Below are 22,311 nucleotides of genomic sequence, written 5' to 3'. Positions count from 1 at the left end.
CTGCGCGGCCGGACCCTCCCGGTGCGGGCTGTGCCGCCCCGCGGGAGCTAACCACGGCGTGCGGGCGCTTCTTGCAGAGCGTCGAGGAGCTGATGGACAAAACCATCCCAGCCAGCATCCGCCTCCGGAGGCCGCTGAGGATGGATGATCACGTCTGTAAGTGACCGCATGGCCCGGGGCGCTCCCGGACTCCCTCCCGCGGCCCCTTCCGGCCGCCAGCGGGGCGGGGGGCACTCGGGGGGCGCGCCCCCTGCCCCCCGTGTCCCCTGACCCGTGTAGCGGTCTGACCTTACTGCCCGAGCAGAAGTGCAGGGTAAGACCTAAACAAGCGTAGCAGCATAGTCACCGACACTTCATTCTTCTCCGAACAACTCCGTAGATTAATTTGGCTGCTGCGTTTGTTGCTGTCTTCTCGGAAATCGGTAGGAAAATATGTGTAGCAGACAGGGGCTGCTCGAAAACTCCCTTTGGAGGTCCAGTGCTCCATTGACTTTACTTTGTCCTAAGAGCCTAATGTGTAGGGAAAAGTATGACTGAATATCGTCCCCTTAATGTGGACTGAGCCACTGTCTTTTTGTGGTTCTTGTGTATCTGCAGGATTTCTTTGTTATTCCTCCTCCCCGACATTCCCCCCTCCCCCCAATAATAATCTGCATATCTGAATAACATGAAAAGTCTTTGTCTCCGTAATATGGATACACAGCAGACTAATGGCCAGAATTTAAAATCTGTCTAATTGAGTGTTATGTGTAAACTGCAGGAATATTAAACATCTGAGTCAGTTATTGTGCCACTACAGTAATTCGGCAAATTGCTGTAGGAAACTTGATGTGATTTCATGACGCTTTAGATATTAACATTTTGAAGAGTTAGCTAGCACAGTACACAATTCTTATCTACATAGCTGCACTTTAGCGCAAAGTCTGTGACAATGATGCTGGAAGTCCTGTAAGTGAAAGAAACACTTTAAAATCCTCAGTGCTAAACAATTACACTAAAACTAACAAAGCTCAATGGCCATTCAGATATGGGATCCAGTTGCATCAGTATTAACTTCATTTTTGTGTCACAATCTTTTGCCTGATTCGTAGAAAACTTGCAGGCATTTTCTCATTGCTCATCCGTGTGCTGTAATTTGAGTGTAAACTTCAGGCCTGCCGCTCCGGTGAGGTTCCTGGCCAGTTCAATCTGGTTACTCTGAGATGACATCACGCATGAGAGGCAGCACCACAATGAACAGCCAGGAAAACTAGACCCTGAAAAGGCAGAGTCTAGCCAGGAGGGATACAACAGGGAATGATAGTTTCTACCTCTAGAATGTTTTATTAGTACAATGGTGTTTTAGTCTTTTGGAACTTTCTGTCTTATTGGAAAGGTGAGAGGCTGGGTAGAGAAGCAGAAGAATTTAACAGCCTTCTTGTGTTTATATAACTGCTGAAAGTAGTGCTTGGCATTTTCCTTACGGCTAATGTGTTTTAATCAAGATATTCCCTGACTAAGGAGCGATTTGCACTGACCCCAAAGACAAAAACTTTTTAGGTTACTATATTTTTAGGTCAGTAGAAGGAGTGAAATGCAGTTTGTCACTGATAATTCTGGCTTAGAAGCCCTTCCAATTTTTTTAATAATTAGTTTTTATTATTAATTACTATGATATTCTTACAAAATTTTTACAGGGTAGTGGGCACTAAAAAACTAAACTAGTGGCATCAGCCTAAGTCACAGTCTTTATGCAGTGCTCAAATGCTGATTCTTAGTAATTTTGAGTGTATGTCTCCTACACAGCGGTGCATTAGTTGATGTCCTGTTGTAGGCCAGTTCTCACTGTGTAACAGGACCTCATTAGTTAACAGTGTATTTAGTTCACTGGCATTTTGCTCCACTTGCTATGCTGTTCTTGTTCCCTTAGAGTAAACTTTGAAAGAATGTGACCGTGATGCAGAGTCTCACATTGCACAGCATGCTACAGTGAGTTTTCAAAAGAGATGCTTGCATGAAGTACAGAAAACCTTTTTTTCTGTACATGACTGTGTTTTTCTTCTGTAGCCAGTGTTCTGGATTGCCTTTTATAGCTTAATGTGAAGTTGTTTGTCACTAGTTTTCCCCTGAACTGGTAGCAGAAAATTCCACAGCTTTTAAAAGAAATGTTTAAAGCCTCAGCTTAAAGTTGTGCACCATCGCATTGAACACACGCACATCTTGTACCCATCATGTTGTAATCTGAGTGAAGTTTGTTTTAATATACTGTTAGAACACTTTCCAATTACCAGGATGGTATTTATTGTGTAAGGATGGGGCATTATTTCTCTATCATATACCTTTTACTAAAGGGAATTAGCAAAATTGGGCAGTGTCATGAAAACTATTCTATTCTAACTTAAACATTTGTTTTTATTTGCATGAATGCTCTCACACATGGAAACAGAGAACAAAACAAGGCAATGTTATGCCTTGCATGTTATTCAATGAGCTTCAGCATATATAAAGTTTATATTACAAATAAATAGCAATTTCCACTTGTCTTTATAATTCAAAATGTAATCGTAGTGACTCCACAAATTGGAGTGCAGCTGAACAAATGAGCTGTGCTAGAGCTACTCCTTTATAGTAACAAACACAGCTGAGCTTACGTTGAAGTCTCACTGAACTCAATCCTTACAGATAGAATTAGACTTGTCATTCAAGAAAACCACACTCACCATAAGAAGCTTGTCTGTGTATCATGTGTCTCTGCAGTTACATTTGCGTGTTTTGGAAAGCTGTCATAGCTGTAGATCTCATCTCAGGTGTGTATATTTGATGTGTACATTTGATATATAATCTTCAAGTTTTGATTCAGTGTGTGTCACTAGAAAAGATCACATTACAGATCCTTCCATTGATAATCTCACAAGTTGTCCAAAATAAGGAAAATGAATCAAATGTGTGTAAACAATAGCAGTAAAGAAAAGAAAAGAAAAAAGAGGCTCCTGTGGATGGAGCTTGTATTAAGAGCTTGTTTATATGGCATTGCATATTCCAGTGATGATAAATAAAACCTGTGATTTCAGTAGAAGCACACTCTTTTTGTGTTGTTTCTCCTAGACATTTTAGCACAGACTTACTTCTCAGTGGAAGAATGAAGCCACATTACCTCTTTGAAGGATGTAACATGTATATAGAGAGAAAGTCTTTAACCTTATTTACCTGGACATTTCCTGAGGGCAGGTCAGCTGGAAAGCTCTGCAGAGGGATCTGGACAGGCTGGATCATGGCTGAGCCCAGTGGTGAGAGGTTCAACAAGGCCCAGTGCTGGGTCCTGCCCTTGGGTCACAGCAAGCCCAGGCAGTGCCACAGGCTGGGGCAGAGTGGCTGCAAAGCTGCCCCAGGAAAAGGCCCTGGGGGTGCTGGTGACAGCAGCTGAGCATGAGCCAGCAGTGCCCAGGTGGCCAAGAAGGCCAATGGCATCCTGGGCTGTGCCAGCAATGGTGTGGCAGCAGGAGCAGGGCAGGGACTGAGCCCCTGTACTCAGCACTTAACTTGTGAGGCCAAATTTGAATCGTGTGTTGTTTTGGTCCCCTCACTACAAGAAAGACACTGAGGTGCTGGAGCATGTTCAGAGAAAGTCTACAGAGCTGGTGAAGCAGTGGAGCACAAGTCCTGGGAGGAGCAGCTCATTGAGTTGGGGTTGTTCAGGCTGATGAAAAGGAGGCTCAGGGGCGCATTATCTCTCTCTACAACTGCCTGAAAGGAGGGTATAGCTGGGTGGGGTTTGGCCTCTTCTCCCAGGGAACAAGTGACAGGACAAGAGGAAATGGCCTCAAGCTGTGGCAGAGGAGGTTCAGCTTGGAAATCAGTAAGAATTTCTTCAGTGAAAGAGTGGTCAGGCATTGGAATGGACTGTGCAGGGAGGAATCATTCCTGGAGGTGTTCAAGGAACAACTGGACGTGGCCCTCAGTGCCATAGTTTACGTGATAGTGTGGTAATCAGTCAGAGGTTGGAGATTATGATCTTGGAGATGTTTTTCGACCTAAATGATTCCATGATCTGTTTTTCTTAATTCTGAATGACCAGCCATTCTGGTAAATGCCGAGCTTTGGAGGCACAAGTGCATCTACACTCAAAAAATATTGGCAGATTTTTTCCATGTACTGCCATGGTCAGTGATGGAGGAGAGAAGGACTGTAGCGTGTGCTAAGAGGTTTCTGAGATAAAATCCTTTCTTTGGTATGAAAGATGAAAGCACTAGCTATGTCCATTTTGGGACCAAAAAACCCAAAACATTTTAAAAGTGTCTCTGGCCATGAGTCTGCTGACTGTTGTAAAACCATCTGAACATGCCACTGAATTCCAGTAGGAGTGAAATAGCAAAACATCTGATTTCAGCTAATAGTAAATTTCAGTCCTGTACCTCAACTAATTCTGGAAGAGGGGCTTTTTTAGAGTCAGATTTTTCTGCAGATACAGTTAAGGAAAAACTTAATTTTGGCATGTAACATCTGTTCAGTCAATATTTACTACAAGGCTAGACATTGGTTTGATTCTTAATTGGGATCAGCTGGTATTACAGAGCTTTATTCCCAGGGTTACAGTAAGGAAATTTGAACAATCAGCTTCTCTTTAGGTGTTGAAGGTACTTTGGTACATATGTCATGATTGACCTATTTGAAGTAAAGGAACATAATGTCTTGTCTGACTAATCTATATTTTATCCCTACAAACCTACTGTCTATGTCAGTCATAGTTATCCCTGCAATGCTGTCATGGTACATCCATCTTTATATGTAATGCATAGGTCTTGCATATGTTTGTTATTTCTGCTTTTTAGTTCAGGAGCTGATTTTTTTAAAAGGTTGAATTAAACAAATACTGCTGTGGAGTCCACCAGGTTTTTTTCTCAAACATTCCCAGGTACATTCTCAAATTTTAGAATTTATCAGCATTAGTTCTTAAAATCTCAAGAATGCAATTGGGTCTCCGGTCTAAACGTTATTAGAAGCAATACTGTTGAGAAGCAGTTACAATGTAATAAAGACTATTTGTGTCTCCAAATTAGCAGCTCCTTTTGCAGTGAATCTTTTTTTAATAGGATTTTACATTTTACACGCCAGTTAAAAATTAATTCTGGATGAATTTATAATCATCCCCTAGTGTCAGACAGGTTTTCTGCCCTTACCTTGAGGCTGGGCACACAGCACCTGGAACATGCGCTTTCCTTGTGCTGTCCCATGGCTTTATTACTATGTGCCTGACACTGCTTTGGAACTATTTTTCTTCAATATAATCTGGCTTTGGGTTGGTTTTTTAAAAAGAGATTGAATTGAATACTTAATTAATCCCTCTTTTATCAGTGGTTCTAGGGATCTTGCTTCCTTGATCACAGAGATTAGATTTTTTTTAAAGATCTGATATAAAGTGAATAAAAATATATCAGACAAATAGTAATCTTCTTTTAGTATTGCATGGTTAAAGTTGTATAACTTGAACTGCTCCTTTTGTATTTTCTTCATTTTGCTCTCCTTCTCTAGTGCCATATTTTGCAGGTATCTCACAACTTCAAGGCAAGTCTACTGTGCTAGCTACAAAAACACTAGCAAAAATAACAGTACATCGCTTTGTGATCTGATAATTCAGTCCCTCTTACTGTTTTTGTGATATATTCTGCCTTTGTTATCTGTAGATGTAGCAATCTGGAACTGCCCTTGCAGAACCTCTCAGACCTTCAGTAAGTTTTCTCCAGTTATAGGAAAGGAATACAGCAAAAGCAGTGGACATTATTCTGAGTACTGCCTTTGATCATAATTTTTAATGAGTTGATGAGGGGAATAAAGATCAACTGCAGTGACTTTGCTGGCAATTTTTTTGCTGAACAAAGTTCTTAAAGAATTTTTATTGTACACCCAATAAAATGAGTCTATATAAAGCCATTTCAATCACTTTTTCTTAGAACACTGGAAACAAACAGCTGAGTGTGACAGTGGCCAGGGTCCAACCGTTACTTAAACATAGTAAATTTTCTTTCTTTTTATTTCCCCATTTTGCATATTAGCTCTTAATCTCATTGCTGGGAGAATTAAGAAGAAATTAGTCACATAACCAAAAAATATTTCAAGCTATGTTTTTTGAACTATGTAATTAAAATTTTTAAGAATACTATATGTTTTAGTTTTAAAGAAATTAATAAATATTTAGAATAATACAACATTTCCACTGCATATGCTCCAAGTTATATGCTTTATACAGTGGAAAAAGTCTGCTATTTCCAGAGTTGGTGACAGTCTTGGGGACCAAACTGGAAAAGTAGCAACTTCATTATTAATTTAAAAATCAAATTTTAACCATACATAAGATCACTGTTGTGTTTCACATTCATCTGCCTTTGTATTAGCATTAGTTATTTACAAATTGATCAATAATTTAGTTATTAATTTAGTAAAAAGTTAGGCCCCATTCACAAATAACATTATGAGAATACACTGTTGAAACCTAGGCTTGACAGAATGGGAAATAAGGCTGCTGATGGAGACAGACCCAGCTCAGTCTCTAGCCCCTACCCAAAGCTTTGCTGTGGGGTCAGACAGATTCCTCAGGGCTTTACCCAATCAGAACATAAAACCTCAAAAGGTGTAGTCCCTATCCCACTGCTGGACTGTCCTCCTGGGCCCAGCTGTCCTTATGTCCAGCCTGAGGCTCTGGCCCTCCTGCTATGCATGCAGAGCTTTTAGGAGCCTGGCTGCATCTCCTCCATCCCCTCCTGTTGGTGCTGGGGGTAATGGTAAGCGTGGTTTGTTTCACTGCCTTGCTCTCTGGTCTTTGGACTCCAGCTTCTGTATTAAGTTCTGTCACCATTACCTGCATCACTCTTACTTAAATTCAGAACTCTATCAGTGTAAAATAAACACTGAATTAATGAAATCTTCATGGATTTATGTTCGGTCATAGGTGAGCCAGCCTAATAGATAAATCAGGGGCTATTGACTTCCCTTGTTCAGAACTGCAGTTATATTTATGAGCTGTCCTTCTAAAGATATACTGTGATGAAGTGCTTCAAGGCAGTAGAAGGCAAAGGATAAGGAGTCTTTATCCCTGGTCTCTTCAAAGAGGTGTGTTAAATGTGGGAGATGTATTTTGAGCTGTACTGCTGCCATTGCCCTTATGGTGACCAAAGGAGCAGGGAAGTGAGGTGAAGCAGGAATGGAAGGAGTATGGCCTCCCATACTTTGCCACCCTGCTTAAAATCAACTGTGAAGCTGTCTTCGCAGGTAGCTCATTAACATGTTGTAATTAAAAATATATTCAGTCTTAAAACCTGTCAGTGTAGGTATTCTAGATGGAGTGTGGTTCTACTCTTAATCACAATCTCTACCTAAGCTGCTTGCAGCCCCTCTGGGCTTTTGGTTTTGTGCCTTCAATCAGTTTGGAAGCAGGTTTATTTCAGAGATCTCCAGCACAAGCTAAATGGCTGCATGTAGTTGTTGTTAGCTACAATTGCAGAGAAACAACTCAAGAAGAAAAGCCCATTTGAGCAAACAAAGGAAATGTTATCTATCACATTGTGCAGTATTTGTGGTATGTGTTTACTGCAGAAACCGCACTCAGTGCATTTTTGTGTGTCATATTGAGCGAGCAAGCAAGTTAAATGGTAGCCAACTTTGGCCTTCAACAGCAATTTGGAATTAAACAAGGAAATTCATTACCATTTCCAAGAAATCATTGATGTTTGAATTATGCAAGAGCACAAGCCTCTGTCTGAAATTGCAACCAAACTGTCTTTCATCAAACTTTTTGCAAGTGGAAGAGGAAGGCCTCTACAATGTTAAAGCTTAAACAACTGCCTCTCTCTTACAAAAAACTCTGTGGGAGAAATTCTGGGGAGTGAAGTTTTTCACTAGTTTAGAAACTTTGCCCTGAACATTCCTGAGTTAAAACCTAATAAGCATATAACAAGTCTCCAGAAAAAAAAATTGCAGTTTACTGAAACTAAGAAATCAGTCTTCAGAAATACATTAGATCTAATGGCAACACTGAGTAAAAGGCAGAGAAGAAATGAACTTTGAAATGAGAACTTAACATCAGTTTAAAAACTCTGTGAAAGGTGTAATGTGACTGTGGAAGGAATTAATTGAAAATCTGGAGATTTTTGAAAAAAAATCTTTATTTGTGAAATGCAATAGCAGCAACTTGAGTGAAAGGAAAAAATCAAGTTTTGAAATCAGAGCTGAAGTTCTAATATCCTTGTTTGTGGTTGCTCTAGAAATTAATTCAAACCTTAGATAATTATTTGCCACCGCGTTCTAGAAAATTAACTATTCTGACTTGATATCTCTTGCTGGAGTAACTTACAGAGAGAAAATAGATTTTGAGACATACAGGGCCTGAGATATTCTCATTCTGTGATTTGTGGCATTGTATTACAAAGCGACATCTCCAAGTTGTGGTGCAGAGGGAACAGAACTTGGTGTAACTGTCCCATTACAGCAAATTCTGAGGTCAGATTTGGGGGAAGAATTAAAAACATCTGCTTCCCTCACCCAGGAGGGTTGGTTTCCAGTTTCACCAGGTCTGTTCGGTTGGGCTGACCTGTCGTGTGATCTTAAGATGGTCTACTGACCATCCTTTTGCATCCTCAGCTGCTAATACATTTTTAAAATGCGACTGTTTGGCAGATGTTTGTAGCATTATTCACTGACTGCTAGGAACAGGTTGACTCAGTGTGAATTTTGCACTGCTTTCAGGACACTGAGAAGCAAGACCAAAGAGTAAACTATGGTTTGGGGAGAGAGGGAATGCAAATACTTTCATTCTATGTATTTCAAAATCATTCTTTTGTAATGTCTTCAAACTAGATTAACAGACTCATTTGAAAGTTAATCTCATTTGGAATGGGATTAACTAGAAATAATCTTACAAATTTTTTCTAAATAAACTGGTGAAGTATGCTAAAATTGAATTGAAAGAACTGTTCTGTTTTATCAGCAATTTAGGGAAAATTTGAGGAAATAAAGTTCTATGATACTAAGAAATTCTCCTGGGTGCTTGGTGTAAGCTCACTTTGTGCAAATATGACTCCGACAGAAACACTAAATGACAGCTGTGGATGGCAATAGCTTCAAACAATGTAGATTCTGAACGATTCAGCTAAGAGAAAATGTTTGCTGAGGTACTTTTAAATGCATGTGCAAGATAGGCCTCTTCTGGGTTGAATGTACATTGTATTGGAACAGAAGGAGCTCCTTCTGCCTACAGCTGTTTCTCTCACTATTCTTTCCACTTGCTTTGGAACCCTGTTATTATTCAGGTGTTGCATTTTCAAAATTCTGGCAGAATTTAAACTTCCCTAGAACGTTTTACCTGTTTACTGCTTTATCTTTGCTGTTCTTGACTTGCACTTCATTCTGCTACTGTTTGTACTTGCACCACCAATGTTTTTTTTTTACACTGGGGTAGAAGACATTTTGGCTAAAAACTGTTGCTGTTATATGTAGCTGTAGCATTCCGACGTATTGTCTTTCCAATTAGGTGAAAATGAAATTCTTGAAACTCTGTACAATATTGCAAAGAAGAACAAGATATGGCGGTCCTATATAGGCATGGGTTATTACAACTGCTCAGTGCCTCAGCCCATCGCGCGCAACTTGTTGGAGAATGCAGGATGGTAATGTAACACGTTATTGTTAAATGTATATGTGTAAGTACGCATTTGTCTCACAAACCTATTTTTTTTTATTAAAGCTTTCATATATTTGGTAATGATGTGTATCCTACTGTGTAGGAACTGTGTTGTTCATGCTAAAGCTTAAAATTTACTTTAGAAAATGCTCTTTTTTGTAAAATATACCACTAGTTTTGTGGCTTCTATTTACAGCTCCTATATATTATGAACTAATACAAGATTACATGTTTGCTTTAAGGAAGTATAGAGACTTACCTCTTAAGACTTCTATTTACAGCTCCTATATATTATGAACTAATACAAGATTACATGTTTGCTTTAAGGAAGTATAGAGACTTACCTCTTAAATTAAAGTAATTCTTTCCTAACTTTTGCCTAACTTCAAACCAGCTCCCTCCTCCACTGGTGTACGCAATTTGGGTGGAGGTGGTTAAATACTATGCAATACTATGATCATGGTTTTGTGATGAGGAAGTAAGAAACTTCTAAGGAAGTAGAAAATTCTAAAGTCTCTTAGTATATCTTTCGTGGTTGTTTTGTTTTTTTTTTTAATGTTTACCCATAAAGTGAGTTCTCGTTCTTGTCTGACCAAATAATTCTTTGGTGAACAGCAGTGACATTGAACTACCATAATAAGATTATTCATTTATGAAAAGGCTGAGAATATTGTACTTGGTTTGGATCATCCTGTTGACAATTCGGTTTCTAAAGAATTGTAAGTCAGGAATGATGCAACAGGAAAAGCTAAATTTCATGTGGACTCTCCAGCAGCCTGAATGTCATCCTGCATTTTCTCATTTAGTTTACAAGTTCCCCTATCACCAGTCACTAAAATGCTTCTTTTATACTGTATTAAAATGAGTTACCTTACTTAAATTACTTTATTCCTGAGTAATTTTTATTTTAGTAAAATCCATATTTAAAGGTTTTATAAATATTTTAAAAAGCCCAAACAACAAAAAACCCCACAATGAACCAAAGGATCATATTACTCAGTGAAAAAAGTCATTGTTACTTAGATGTTATGAGTTTTTTATACTTTGGGTTGCCATAAATGGGCCTGCATATCTGTAGACCTCAAAGTCTTATTTATTTTTAGATTTGTTGGCTCTATTTGCATCACTGGTGGAAAAGTTGCAGTGCTTGAAGTCAAGAAATCTATGAAATACATCTATGCAAGGTTTTATTTGGCCTCATCCTTGTTCACTTTTTGCAACACATGCAATCTAAATATTTCAATACAGTACCAGGAAACCAAATTATTGGTTGGTAGAAGCAAAGACAAGAATAGCAATAAATAAGTGGAACAAAATGAACTGCAGACATTTCAATCCTAAAAAGTTATATAGTGTTACTGAAATAAGTTTGTCCAGAAATCTGATCTTGCACTATCCAGTAAAGCCAAACTAAATGGCTAAAAGTTAAACTATTGGGTGGCTAAAATGAAGGCTAAAATATTTGTTGGAGGGAAAGCATATATGTGTGCATGCATGTGTGCTAAAACAACTATGCAGGCTTTATGGAAGCTGTTAAAGAAATCAGACTTCTTATTTCTGCTGTGTGTAACAATTTCCATGCTGACACACTTCACATTGCAGCTCCAAGGGAAATACTACAAGCTCAGGCTTATTGTTTCTGATCTATTCTGTCTCCCTTACATAAATTGTGTTTGCTTTGCTTGGCATTTGTTAGAGCAACTAGAAGTCTCCCTAAGTCCAACTTACTTGATTCCTTCGCCTCCAGACTTTAAATGTGTAAGAATACAAACATGTACCAAGCATGGTACATCCTTGAGAGTCTTTCACATCCCTAGTGTAAATTATTAAACTTGATAGTTAGTAACACTCAGAATGTAATTAAAGCATTGCATTCTGAAAATAGCTACATACTGTGCAATAATTACTTTTAGAGAGCTTGCTTTTAAATTACTTTAAAAAGTCACTTACCATGTAGTATAGATTCAGGCAGAACACAGAATGCAGACTAAAGCCAGATATTTTATTTGAAGAACTTGTAGAGAAGTAGAATCAATTAAAACATGTAGATGCTTAAAAAATGCCAAAAACCCCTTTTTAAAAGGAGGGTTTAACTAAGTGTGCTTATGTTATAAGAGGTGTCTTTATTTGTGGAACTGTTAAGCTTCATAGTAGTTTGTGGCAGTACTGGAATTCAAGATTTCTTGGTTGATTTTTTTTTCCCATCTTTCTGAAACTGATTTGTTTTAGTTCAACTGTATTGGCCATTCAAAACCATAACATCAAAGTCATAAGGCTTCATTAATTTTGTTTTGTAATACAGTGTACTTTCCCAGCTATGTGGAGCAGGAGTTCCCTAATGCATTTCAATTAATCACAATGTTTTAATTCTTGTTGTTAGTCTAATTCTAGTTCCTTCTGCAAATTAAAATACAAGAAATGGCCCTTTGGTGAAATAAAATGAGAAAACATGGTTGTAAAACTTTAGGTACAGAGAAATTTCTACTAATCAATAAAAGTCATTGCTCATGCAAAGGCATTTGGAGTGATTCTTTTTATTGGTGAGAAGTGAGTGGGCAGGGGGACCATACAGAAAAGAAATCTTGATACTACTAGAGTGAAAGTTTATCTGGCAAACTGAACACTGGGTTTAGCTGCTGGGGAGAAAAAAGCCCTGCTATTGGGATTAACAATAGTAATCTACTACATGCAGTCTGGGACTTGGTCTCACTTGTGAACTATGCAGTCATATGATGATAATTAGTTTAGTGCTAGAACTGGCCAAAACTAGAAAAAAAAACCCTACAGGTTTTGGGAAAAATCTTCAAGATTTATCTACTCTATACATAGCTATTGCTTTCTGTTGCTATACTGAATAGTGTATGTGAATAATTCAAGTAGTTGTTTCTTTAAATTAGATGGTTAATGTATTAGCATAATATATTACACTTTGAGTTCACTTACTGAATATGTCCTTCTTCTAGCTTTTTTATTCTCTTCAGGACTTTCTCCTGCTTTCTCTCTCCCCTTACTATTTTGTTACTTCTCTCATCCTGCTCAATACCAAGTTCTCCAGCTTGTTTTTAAAAGATCTTTGGTTTTTACCTTCTATTGACTTAACACAACTTGAGCTTCCAAATACTGGGGTCTTTCTGGAAAGCTTATACCTTCATTTTTCAAAAGTTTAGGACTTGCTACTGCCTTTTTAGGGAAACAAACTACTCTTTTCTTCCATCACGAGAAAACAGAGGCCACAACTGTTTGCACTTATCACTTGTTTCTGGCTGCTACTCTAAATTCAACCTGGCGTAAAGCGTGTCCTAAACTACTGTGTAATCCAGTGCCCAAATTTCCAGCAGAGAGGAGAGTCTGACCTCTGTTTTTGCCTTTCATTCCTGGACCCATGCTGCTTTGTTTTCTGGACTGTTACAATAGAGCGTGTCCCTTAGACTGTTGCATTTTTGAAGGAGTTGCTCATGTTGCACTACCGGTTTTTTTTCGCCAAATGACAACAGATAAAACATCAGTCTGACTTCCCTCCACTAACACATATGGAAACTGTCATTGCACAAGGATTGCATACTTCCGAGCTTGATTCTGAGAAATGTCAAATGCTTTTCTTCTTAAAAGGTTGGAGAAGACTTGATAAATAAAGGTCTTCAGGAACAGTGTTGAAAAATTGTGGCAATATCTAGATATGCTTGAACAACACATTCTCCTTTAAAAATATTGTGACTTGATTTAATTCTTTCATACTCAGTGAAGGACAGAATTACTCTGTCCTTCTCCATAATGCCCTCACACCTCTGCTTTAAAAGTAATTTCTCTTTTCAAAATGGAGAAACAGAATTCTTTTCCTGTAAAAAGTTAAGTCAACGCCAAAAGGTAAAAATTGCAATGATAACTGTATTCTAACAAATTTCCACATTAATTAAATATTGTTTATTTTTATGTGACACAGTTCAGTTATATATTGCCATAACTTTGTTACACATGTGTTTTCTTAGCCCCAAACTCAGAACTTTTTTCCGACAGGGTTACCCAGTATACTCCTTACCAGCCAGAGGTGTCCCAGGGCAGGCTGGAGAGCCTCCTGAATTACCAGACGATGGTGTGTGATATCACAGGGATGGATGTGGCTAATGCGTCTTTGCTGGATGAAGGGACAGCTGCTGCAGAGGCCATGCAATTATGTCACAGGTACTGTGTTTAAAAGTGTGGTTAAATCACAGCAGGAAGTATGTGTGGAATTTGAAGGCATTTATCCCTTTGTAGGTAATGGATTGATGTTGAGCGTGGCCTTCTTACCGTGAGCAGTTCACTAAACAGCTGGAGTCCATGTTGCCATCCCCCAGAGAACTTCCTAGCCTTGATGTGAATGTTTAACTCAGACATTTAAGGCCTTCAGAAAACTAAGGACATGGGAGAAATTCTAGAGGAAGGAAGACTCACCCTTGTTGGAGGAAGGCTGGGTTAGAGAGCACTTAAGCAAACTGGACTTACACAGGTCCTGATGTGCTGCACCCGTGGCTGCTGAGGGAGCCTCCTGACACCGATACAAGGCCTCCCTTGATTGTGTCTGAGCAACCACAGTGACTGGGACAGGTGCCTCAGCAGTGGAGCCAAGAAAATGACACTCCTGTCCCCAGGAAGGGAGGAATGACTATGCAGGGAACTACCAGCCAGTCAGCCTCACCTCGATCCCTCAGTGGGATGATGGGACAACTGCCAGCCCTGGAAACCATTTCCAGACATGTAAAGGACAAGAAGGGGATAAGGAGTTATGAATTAAAACAGGGGCAAGACACACACCTGCTCCCACCGATACCTCCACAGACACAAGAGCTCCTGTTGGCTCATGTGCTGCTCCAGTTGCTGGCACTCACTCCATTCCACTCCCTCCTCTCATTTCAATTGCTGCACTATGGAAATGTGGATCCCTTGTGGTCTGACTCCAGTGGGACTCACACACACACATGCACACACAGAGGATATGGAGACCCTTTATCCATGAAAGGAATCAGAAAGGCATTTAACAAGAGAGGACAGACTTCACTAGTTAGGTGAAGAACTTCAGCAACGAACTATTTATATGTGACTGTCCCAGTCTATCACCTTACTCCCCTATTTTGCTACAATTATTGCTCACAGAATCACTTAACTGTACTATTTCCCCCCTTAACATGTCATAATAAGACATGTCTGTGATCCCCAGATGCTTTTCTTGTGCATCCCATAATGTCTGCTTGCCAAGTGGGGGCAGGCAGGCAGATGGTGTGCCTGTGATAATTAATCCCACCTACCTGGTGGGCTCTTTGCTCCTCTGCACTTGTGGAGATGGGTCTCTGTTGGGCTGATTTTCCCTGAGAAGCACCCGGGATCAGCAGGGACAGGGTGTTATCTGGGCTCCCCCACCTGCCATTGCCTTTCTGGGGGATGCACAGGACCTTTTATCACATGATCTGAAGGACTGTGGAGTACATAACTCTAAGCTGCTAAAAGTGAAACTGTTATTGGAATACACAAATCTATTTTCATGGATGCCTGCTGTAGGGCCACGTGAAAGTGATTTGCAAATCAAATAAGTATGACAAATTATTGAAGGTCACTCATAACTGTGTATCAGGAAGGTGATTACACAGCAGAGACTGTGTAATCATAGTTTCATATGTGTAAAAATAGTTTTCTAACTACTCACTAGTTCAAAGCCTCCGTGTGACATAAAATTCCACTTACCAGAATCACAGAATGGTTTGGGTTGGAAGGGGCCTTAAAGATCACCTAGTTCTATCCCCACTGCTTTGAGCTGGGACCCATCTTCTTTATCTCCCTACTTGAATGGCTCCTTTTTTTTTTTTATTTCTATCCAGGGCAACATTGAAAAGTCTGTATTAAAGACCACAGTTGTATTCCTTTAAGAGAGTGTGTGGAGCCATTCCCATGGCTTTTGAAATTAGCTCCCTGTTCTGTTTCAATTTCTGCCATGTATGATTCTCCTTTGAGTGTCTGAAATGGACTTTCTTAATGTAAATGTGCCAGAAACATTCTTCAGTCTTACACTTAATCTGGTTATAATAACCAATATTTTCAACTGCCTTTTTACATAGAAAAACTCACTTCTAGAAAATAAGCTAGTTTATTTCCATGGGAAACAATATATATTATTGATATGTAAACCTTCCTTTTCTTTTTTTAACAGACACAACAAAAGGAGAAAGTTCTATGTAGATGCCCGATGCCACCCTCAAACTATAGCAGTGGTCCAAACTAGAGCAAAGTAATGTTTTCCTCCATTTTCCACCATATCTTTTCCCTTACACTGAATCATTTTCCATCTGTGCCTTTTTGCTGTATAACTAACATTTCTGGCCTGTGCTTTCTTTGCAAACTAAAAGCAGAAGTCTGTTATAATTTGACATTACTTCTAGTTCAAATACAACTGCAAAGAAATTAAAGCTGTTTAAAAAGAGACTAAACATATCATAAAAAGAAAATATTTAATTTTTCCTTTAAATTGTTGCATAACTGCATACATTTGGCTGTTGAATTCAGCCTGGTCATTTTTTTCTTTTACTAGGAAGCAAGTATCTTAAGCATTCTCTTTTTGCTTTGCTCTGTATTTCTGATGATGATATCAAATGTAATTCTTCTTCAGTACTATATACCATGATGTGAAACTTTGTCAGTGCTTAGTGCTGCAAAGATGTTTAACTGTCTTTGTATGTTAAAGAAAAGAGTCATATATGACTCCATGAAAACATCTTACTAAGTATGACTCCAAGGTCGGAGGTGGTTTGAATATTTTGCCTTCTGCATGTTTTTGTTTCCAGTTATACAGGTGTTATTACGGAGCTCAAATTACCCCATGAGATGGATTTCAGTGGAAAGGATGTCAGTGGAGTGTTATTTCAGTATCCAGACACTGAAGGGAAGATTGAAGACTTCTCTGAACTTGTTGAAAGAGCTCATCAGAATGGGGTAAATTTTATTGGTCACACAGATATCAATCTGACAGCCATTTTCATAGAAGCTGTGTTAATGAGATCCCCTCTCATCTACATGAAATTCGTAACCATTGCAACCATTGCACTTCAGCTCCATGCAAGTGATGTGCTGCTGTTTGAAACTAGATGAAACAACCTAGCTCCCATGTAGACACCGTTCCTTTAGAGGAGAGGCTGACTGCTTTGTGCGTTTCTGTTCTCAGACTCTTGCCTGCTGTGCTACGGACCTTCTGGCCCTCTGTATTCTGAAGCCTCCTGGAGAGTTTGGGGTGGATGTTGTCCTGGGTAACTCCCAGAGGTTTGGTGTCCCGCTGTGCTATGGGGGACCCCATGCAGCATTCTTTGCTGTGAAGGAAAATCTAGTGAGAATGATGCCGGGCAGAATGGTGGGTGTCACAAGGTAAGGGCGCCCTCGGCCATGAAGTGAAGATTGAAGCCATAGAGTCTTAGAATCCCTAAGGTTAGAAGAACCTTCAAGATCATCAAGTACAACTATCAACCTACCACAATGTTCACCACTAAACCATAGTGTCTAGTGTCATATCCACACATGACTAGTGTCATATCCACACATTTTTTGAACACTTCCAGGGATGGTGATGCTGTCACTTCCTGGGCAGCCTGTTCCAATGGTTTAGAACCCTTTATTTGAAAATGTTTTACCTGATATCATGTCTAAAGTCTCCCCTCAGAGATCCTAGTAACAAATAAGAAACCATAAAAAACACCCTATGATCATCTTGTGCAGCCTTTGTGAACAACAGGTGACCATGGTGTTGTACTGACCACCCTGTTTTTTTGAAAACGGTGAGACTAAAAGTTCCCTTCAGTTTTGAGAAAGCAAGCTTCAAGAATTCCATTTGTGTGGAACTGTCTATAGTTTTTGTGGCATTGTGGGATGAAGAGATAACCAAAAGTAGAATGGATTCATTGTGACAGCAGGAGGCTTTGCAAGACAACTTACTCCACATATTCTGTATTGACCTTTTCTCTGTCATCGAATCTTATAAAACATAAATGGAAAGAAGTAGAAAATTCAGTGGACCTCCAAAATAATCTAGAAGGAACTTAATCTAGTTCAAATTATAGTTATGCAGAGAAACAATGTGCAAAATCTGCTTCTGATAGTTGCTGATAGTGATGTATACTGTGTATTTTGAGAAGATGTCAAACTAGTAATAATTGAAATGCAAAGTAATTGTCACTAGGAACACTGCACATCTTTGTCACAGAGGCTATCCAGAAGTACTCCAGTAACAAAAATAACTAAAACATTCACAGTTATCAATAAATTTAGGAATATTCAATTTATGTTATTTTTCAGTTCAAATAGCTGCAATAATCTCTATCATTTTAAGGCAAATACCAAATTTCCTGTAGTTAAACAGAAATCTAGAGGTGCTTTAGTCTTGCTTTGTTTGATATTGCAACTGTCCTGACGTATGCTTTGTTCTCCCTAGCACCCTTCTGTCTCTGAGGATAGTATTTATTTTCAGGTTAGCATGTATAAAGTTCTGTGTCATAAATAACTGTAATTTTAAAGTAACAGAAGCAACATTTTCCCTTGTGGCTTAGAGATGCAAGTGGGAAGGAGGTGTACCGGCTTGCTTTACAAACACGAGAGCAGCATATCAGGAGGGATAAAGCTACCAGCAACATCTGCACAGCACAGGTAACTTACACTTTATTTTCAGGGCTAGAAAGGAACAAGTTGAACAACGAGTTACCTATACTTTAGAGAGATTTTAGTAGAAAAATGAAGGACATAAAAATATTCTGGTCTTTGTTCATTTGTTTTGAATGATGGGGTCTGCTTGAAAAGAGAGTTTTACTATCTGTTTCCTTACTACAGTCCTGAATTCTTGCAGTGTCATGAATCTGTCTGTATTGTAGCATAAACACCACTGAGTAGTGGCATGTTTGTTATAAGCAAGACAGAACTTTTCATTACGTAGAAGAGAATTCCAATGATCTTCTGCCAACTCAAGGCAGAAGAAATAAACTTTTAATTTATAAAACTAATTACTCAAATTGTCACAACTTATATTTTTTGTCTATGCAATTTGATGCAAGATTGTTACATCATCAAAGTAATATCTTTACAGGAAAATACCATGATTAAGTAAGTATCAGAGTTCCAACAGTATCCAAAATAGTTATTTTCAGCATACTTCCACAGACCTCCAGCCAGCCAGTCATAATTTTTTTTTGCTTCTAGCATTGCCTTCCTCCTGCTCTTATGTTGTGACAGATTTTGAGAAGATATTATTATTGACACAAGTTTATATACTTACTATTAAGGAGATACTCTATAGGTTTTTTTTGCACTGATCCTTGACTTTAAAGTCTTTAAAGATCTTTGTTGCAGTAGTTGAATTTAAGTACTTGTTAATGGCTAAAACAATTATATTTCAAACAGCATTGAATTCATAATCAGTCCTTACAGTTTCATACAAGTATGTTGCCTTTCCCTCCTTTTATTGTGTAGGCAGGAGAGGAGTAGCTATAACATCAGCTGAGGATGTGTGGTTTTCTCTGGGTGCTAAAGAAACTTTCCACTGAACTTACATGAAGTAGTCTTTGCTCACAATAATAATATCCTGAACTGTATTTGGATCCTAGGCTCTTCTGGCCAACATGTCAGCCATGTTTGGGATATACCATGGGTCGGATGGACTAAGGCACATTGCAAGACGAGTACACAATGCTGCTCTAATCTTGGCTGAAGGTGCGTACTTAATGTTTACAGAAACTCTTCTAAAACCCTTACCCCTTAAAAAACACATCTTAAATAAACTTGCAGGGCAGAGCAGGAGTGTCCATCTGATGTGTGCTCTCTCAACTTGAGAGGCACCATTTTAATACAAAATTCTCAGCTGATGGTTTTTGTGTAGTTCTGGTAATGACATCCAAGAATAAGATGTCTATGTGATAAGAACTTGCAGTCATTGCTTCTGTTTTCTTGGGAAACTTAACAGAAGTCTGCAGAGTGAGTCCCTGGATGGTACTGTTGAACTGCTGTTTGCCAGCATCTACTTCTTTTGATGGACCATCCTAGCTTACTCACAGAAATCTGCACAGAGTATAAATAATATAGCAAAGGAAGGTAATAAATTATATTAAAGCAATAGAAACATTTCAGTTAAATTGGGTGGAGTATCATATCTGCTACAAACATTGAAATCCCAAAGCTTAATAGCTGAAGAAAAGCACAAAATCTGTAGCAGAACATAATGATTGCACCTGGACTATGTGGTCTGGTAGGGTTTTTTTTCTCTGATAATACTACCACGGCTGTCAGAAGGAGCTATAAAAACTGGAATATTTGGAACCAAGGGATTACTGTAAGAAACATCCATACTTTATTTGCCAGATAGCCAGAAGACCTCTTGCTACTGGAAAAAACCCTAAGACTCTAAACTTTGTTAGGGCAAGTTCTGTGGCAATTCATATCCATTAATTTCTTTCCAATCTTATTACTTTGTCCATATTGCATTCATATACCAACTCTGCTGCTGGATATATGTCAGATTTGATGTATCAGAATTACCTTCCCTAGACTCAATCTGCATTATTACTTAGGTTTGAATCTGATTTAGTTGCATTTCATACACAGTAACATTTCAATAAAAAGATGGTGATTTTGCTGCTTTTTACACAAGGGCCATGATGTAAAAGCATTTATTTATGAGATACATAGTATTACTCTGTAACTGCCACCTTAGCAAACAAGACACTGTACATATATAATAGAATTAACTTGCTGTTTTTTATAGGTCTCAGGCGAGCTGGTCACAAGCTACATCACGATCTGTTCTTTGACACCTTGACAATCACGTGTGGATGCTCAGTCAAAGAGGTTTTGGACAGGGCAGCTCTTAGAAAGATAAATTTTCGGATATATAGTGATGGCAAGGTAAGCAACTTTCTAATCCTTTGATAAATTCAGAAATTTTGTAGTGTGACATTTTCTTTATTAAGTCTCTAATCATTACATTACAATCTGTGCTAAACAGAACAAAATTATTTAAGATCTTGTAATTTGCTCAGATATATCCATCAATTATAAAGATAATATAAACAATGAACTTGTGATGCACTGAACTTCCAGAAATAATGATTGTGTTTACATTTTATGCCAATTAAGAGGCTTATCTAATCTGTTCATTTTAAATACGCCACTAAGGGGTAGAGTGGAGACACTCTAAAATTTAATGATGAAACACAAGGTGACATCCAGAATTCAGGTCCTGTGGCAGTGTTTGAAGGCAGACTGAAATCTGAACCACATCTTGGTTGGCACTAAAGACCTCTTCACAGAGTGTAGTATATTCTGTAAATTGGAATGGGGGAAGGAAAATGGGCAATTTTCTTATTAAGTAGAAAACACTTAGAAACACTGGAAAGGAGGTCATGAGTATCAAAGTTTCTGAGCCATGTGGCTTGGATGGTTTAGGAGGGTAAAGGAAGGAACTGGAAAATGTTATATAAATAAAATAAATTTATATATCATAAATACCTATAAATATGTATGTTTACATATTGTTGGGTAGATTGCTTTTTTTTTTTCCTCTTGTGTTTCTGGAAACATTTTCTTGACCAAAACAAATGCACTATGTCTCTAGAATAAACAGCTTTAAGTAATTACTGGTGCTTTTATCCATAGCTTGGAGTATCACTTGATGAAACTGTAAATGAGAAAGATCTAGATGACATATTATGGATTTTTGGTTGCGAGTCTTCTTCTGTAAGTACATAATAGGTAATGTGGATTAAATTATCTGAATGTTTCCAGAGTTTAATGAAACCCAAAACTGGTCTTGTATAGTGGGTTTCTATATGATGGCCATTTGTTAAATATTAAGAATTTCAGATCCTCTCTTAAATAAAGAGGTAGTGTTAAATAGAGGATTTATATGCCGTTTTCTGGTGGTGGCACTCAGTTCCTTCGGTCAGCTTGGACACCTTGCATTAAGGGTATTACTTCTTATGTGATGTAAGAAGTTAAGGTAAGTGGGGTCAGGTATTTCTTTCCCCACTGGAATTTTTCTTGCATGCCATTAGCATTTAGCAGCAATGCCTACAAGATAAGCACTACTGAGACATTAAAGCTACCCAGTTTTAATATATCGCTGTTGTCATGCTAGGTAAATACATATGATATCAAAGGTGGGGTTTTTACCTTAAAAGCTGACTAAATCCTGAGACAAACTGCTTCATAAGCTAGTTCTAATGGAAGTTTACTACAAAAAAAACCCCACTAAAATATTTGACTCTGTTTCTTTTTGTTGAAGGAGCTAATTGCTGAAGGTATGGGTGAGGAAACCAAAGGCATCTTTAGCACCCCATTTAAGAGAACTTCCAAATTCTTGACACACCAGGTTTTCAACAGGTTTGTGAATGTCTGATTGCTACTTTTAGGGAATCTGAATGTATGTTTGCTGTTTTTAGGGAATCTGAAATATCTCCTTTCTAAACCAGCAGTGGAGTCAGTTGAGGACAGTTTTGTACCTAGATTCATACAGCAACTCATTACTCTAAAATAAGATATTTAGTAGCGTTTTTAGCTATCCTCTCATTTTAAATGAGCAGAGCAATGCTCATGACCACTGAGGGATAGTGTCTTTCCATGAATCTGCTGCATTGTACAACCTACCATTTGAGGACATGGTATCCTTG

General features: G+C 38.5%; 1 protein-coding gene across 2 annotated transcripts in view; it reads left to right on the top strand.

Moving 5' to 3' along the window:
• Window positions 1-22,311, top strand: part of GLDC (glycine decarboxylase) — a 38,071-nt gene that overhangs the window by 254 nt on the left and 15,506 nt on the right. For both annotated transcript variants that reach the window (XM_074533292.1, XM_005488151.4), the window contains exons 2-12: window positions 78-156; window positions 9,500-9,635; window positions 13,664-13,828; window positions 15,828-15,905; window positions 16,459-16,606; window positions 16,836-17,032; window positions 18,208-18,304; window positions 19,255-19,360; window positions 20,409-20,548; window positions 21,299-21,379; window positions 21,927-22,024. In XM_074533292.1, coding sequence (XP_074389393.1) covers window positions 78-156; window positions 9,500-9,635; window positions 13,664-13,828; window positions 15,828-15,905; window positions 16,459-16,606; window positions 16,836-17,032; window positions 18,208-18,304; window positions 19,255-19,360; window positions 20,409-20,548; window positions 21,299-21,379; window positions 21,927-22,024 — 1,325 coding nt within the window. The remainder of the gene's footprint in view (window positions 1-77; window positions 157-9,499; window positions 9,636-13,663; window positions 13,829-15,827; window positions 15,906-16,458; window positions 16,607-16,835; window positions 17,033-18,207; window positions 18,305-19,254; window positions 19,361-20,408; window positions 20,549-21,298; window positions 21,380-21,926; window positions 22,025-22,311) is intronic.

Source organism: Zonotrichia albicollis, chromosome Z (genome assembly GCF_047830755.1).
Source record: "Zonotrichia albicollis isolate bZonAlb1 chromosome Z, bZonAlb1.hap1, whole genome shotgun sequence".
Taxonomy (NCBI): Eukaryota; Metazoa; Chordata; class Aves; order Passeriformes; family Passerellidae; genus Zonotrichia; species Zonotrichia albicollis.
This window is presented reverse-complemented; position numbering and strand designations above follow the sequence as displayed.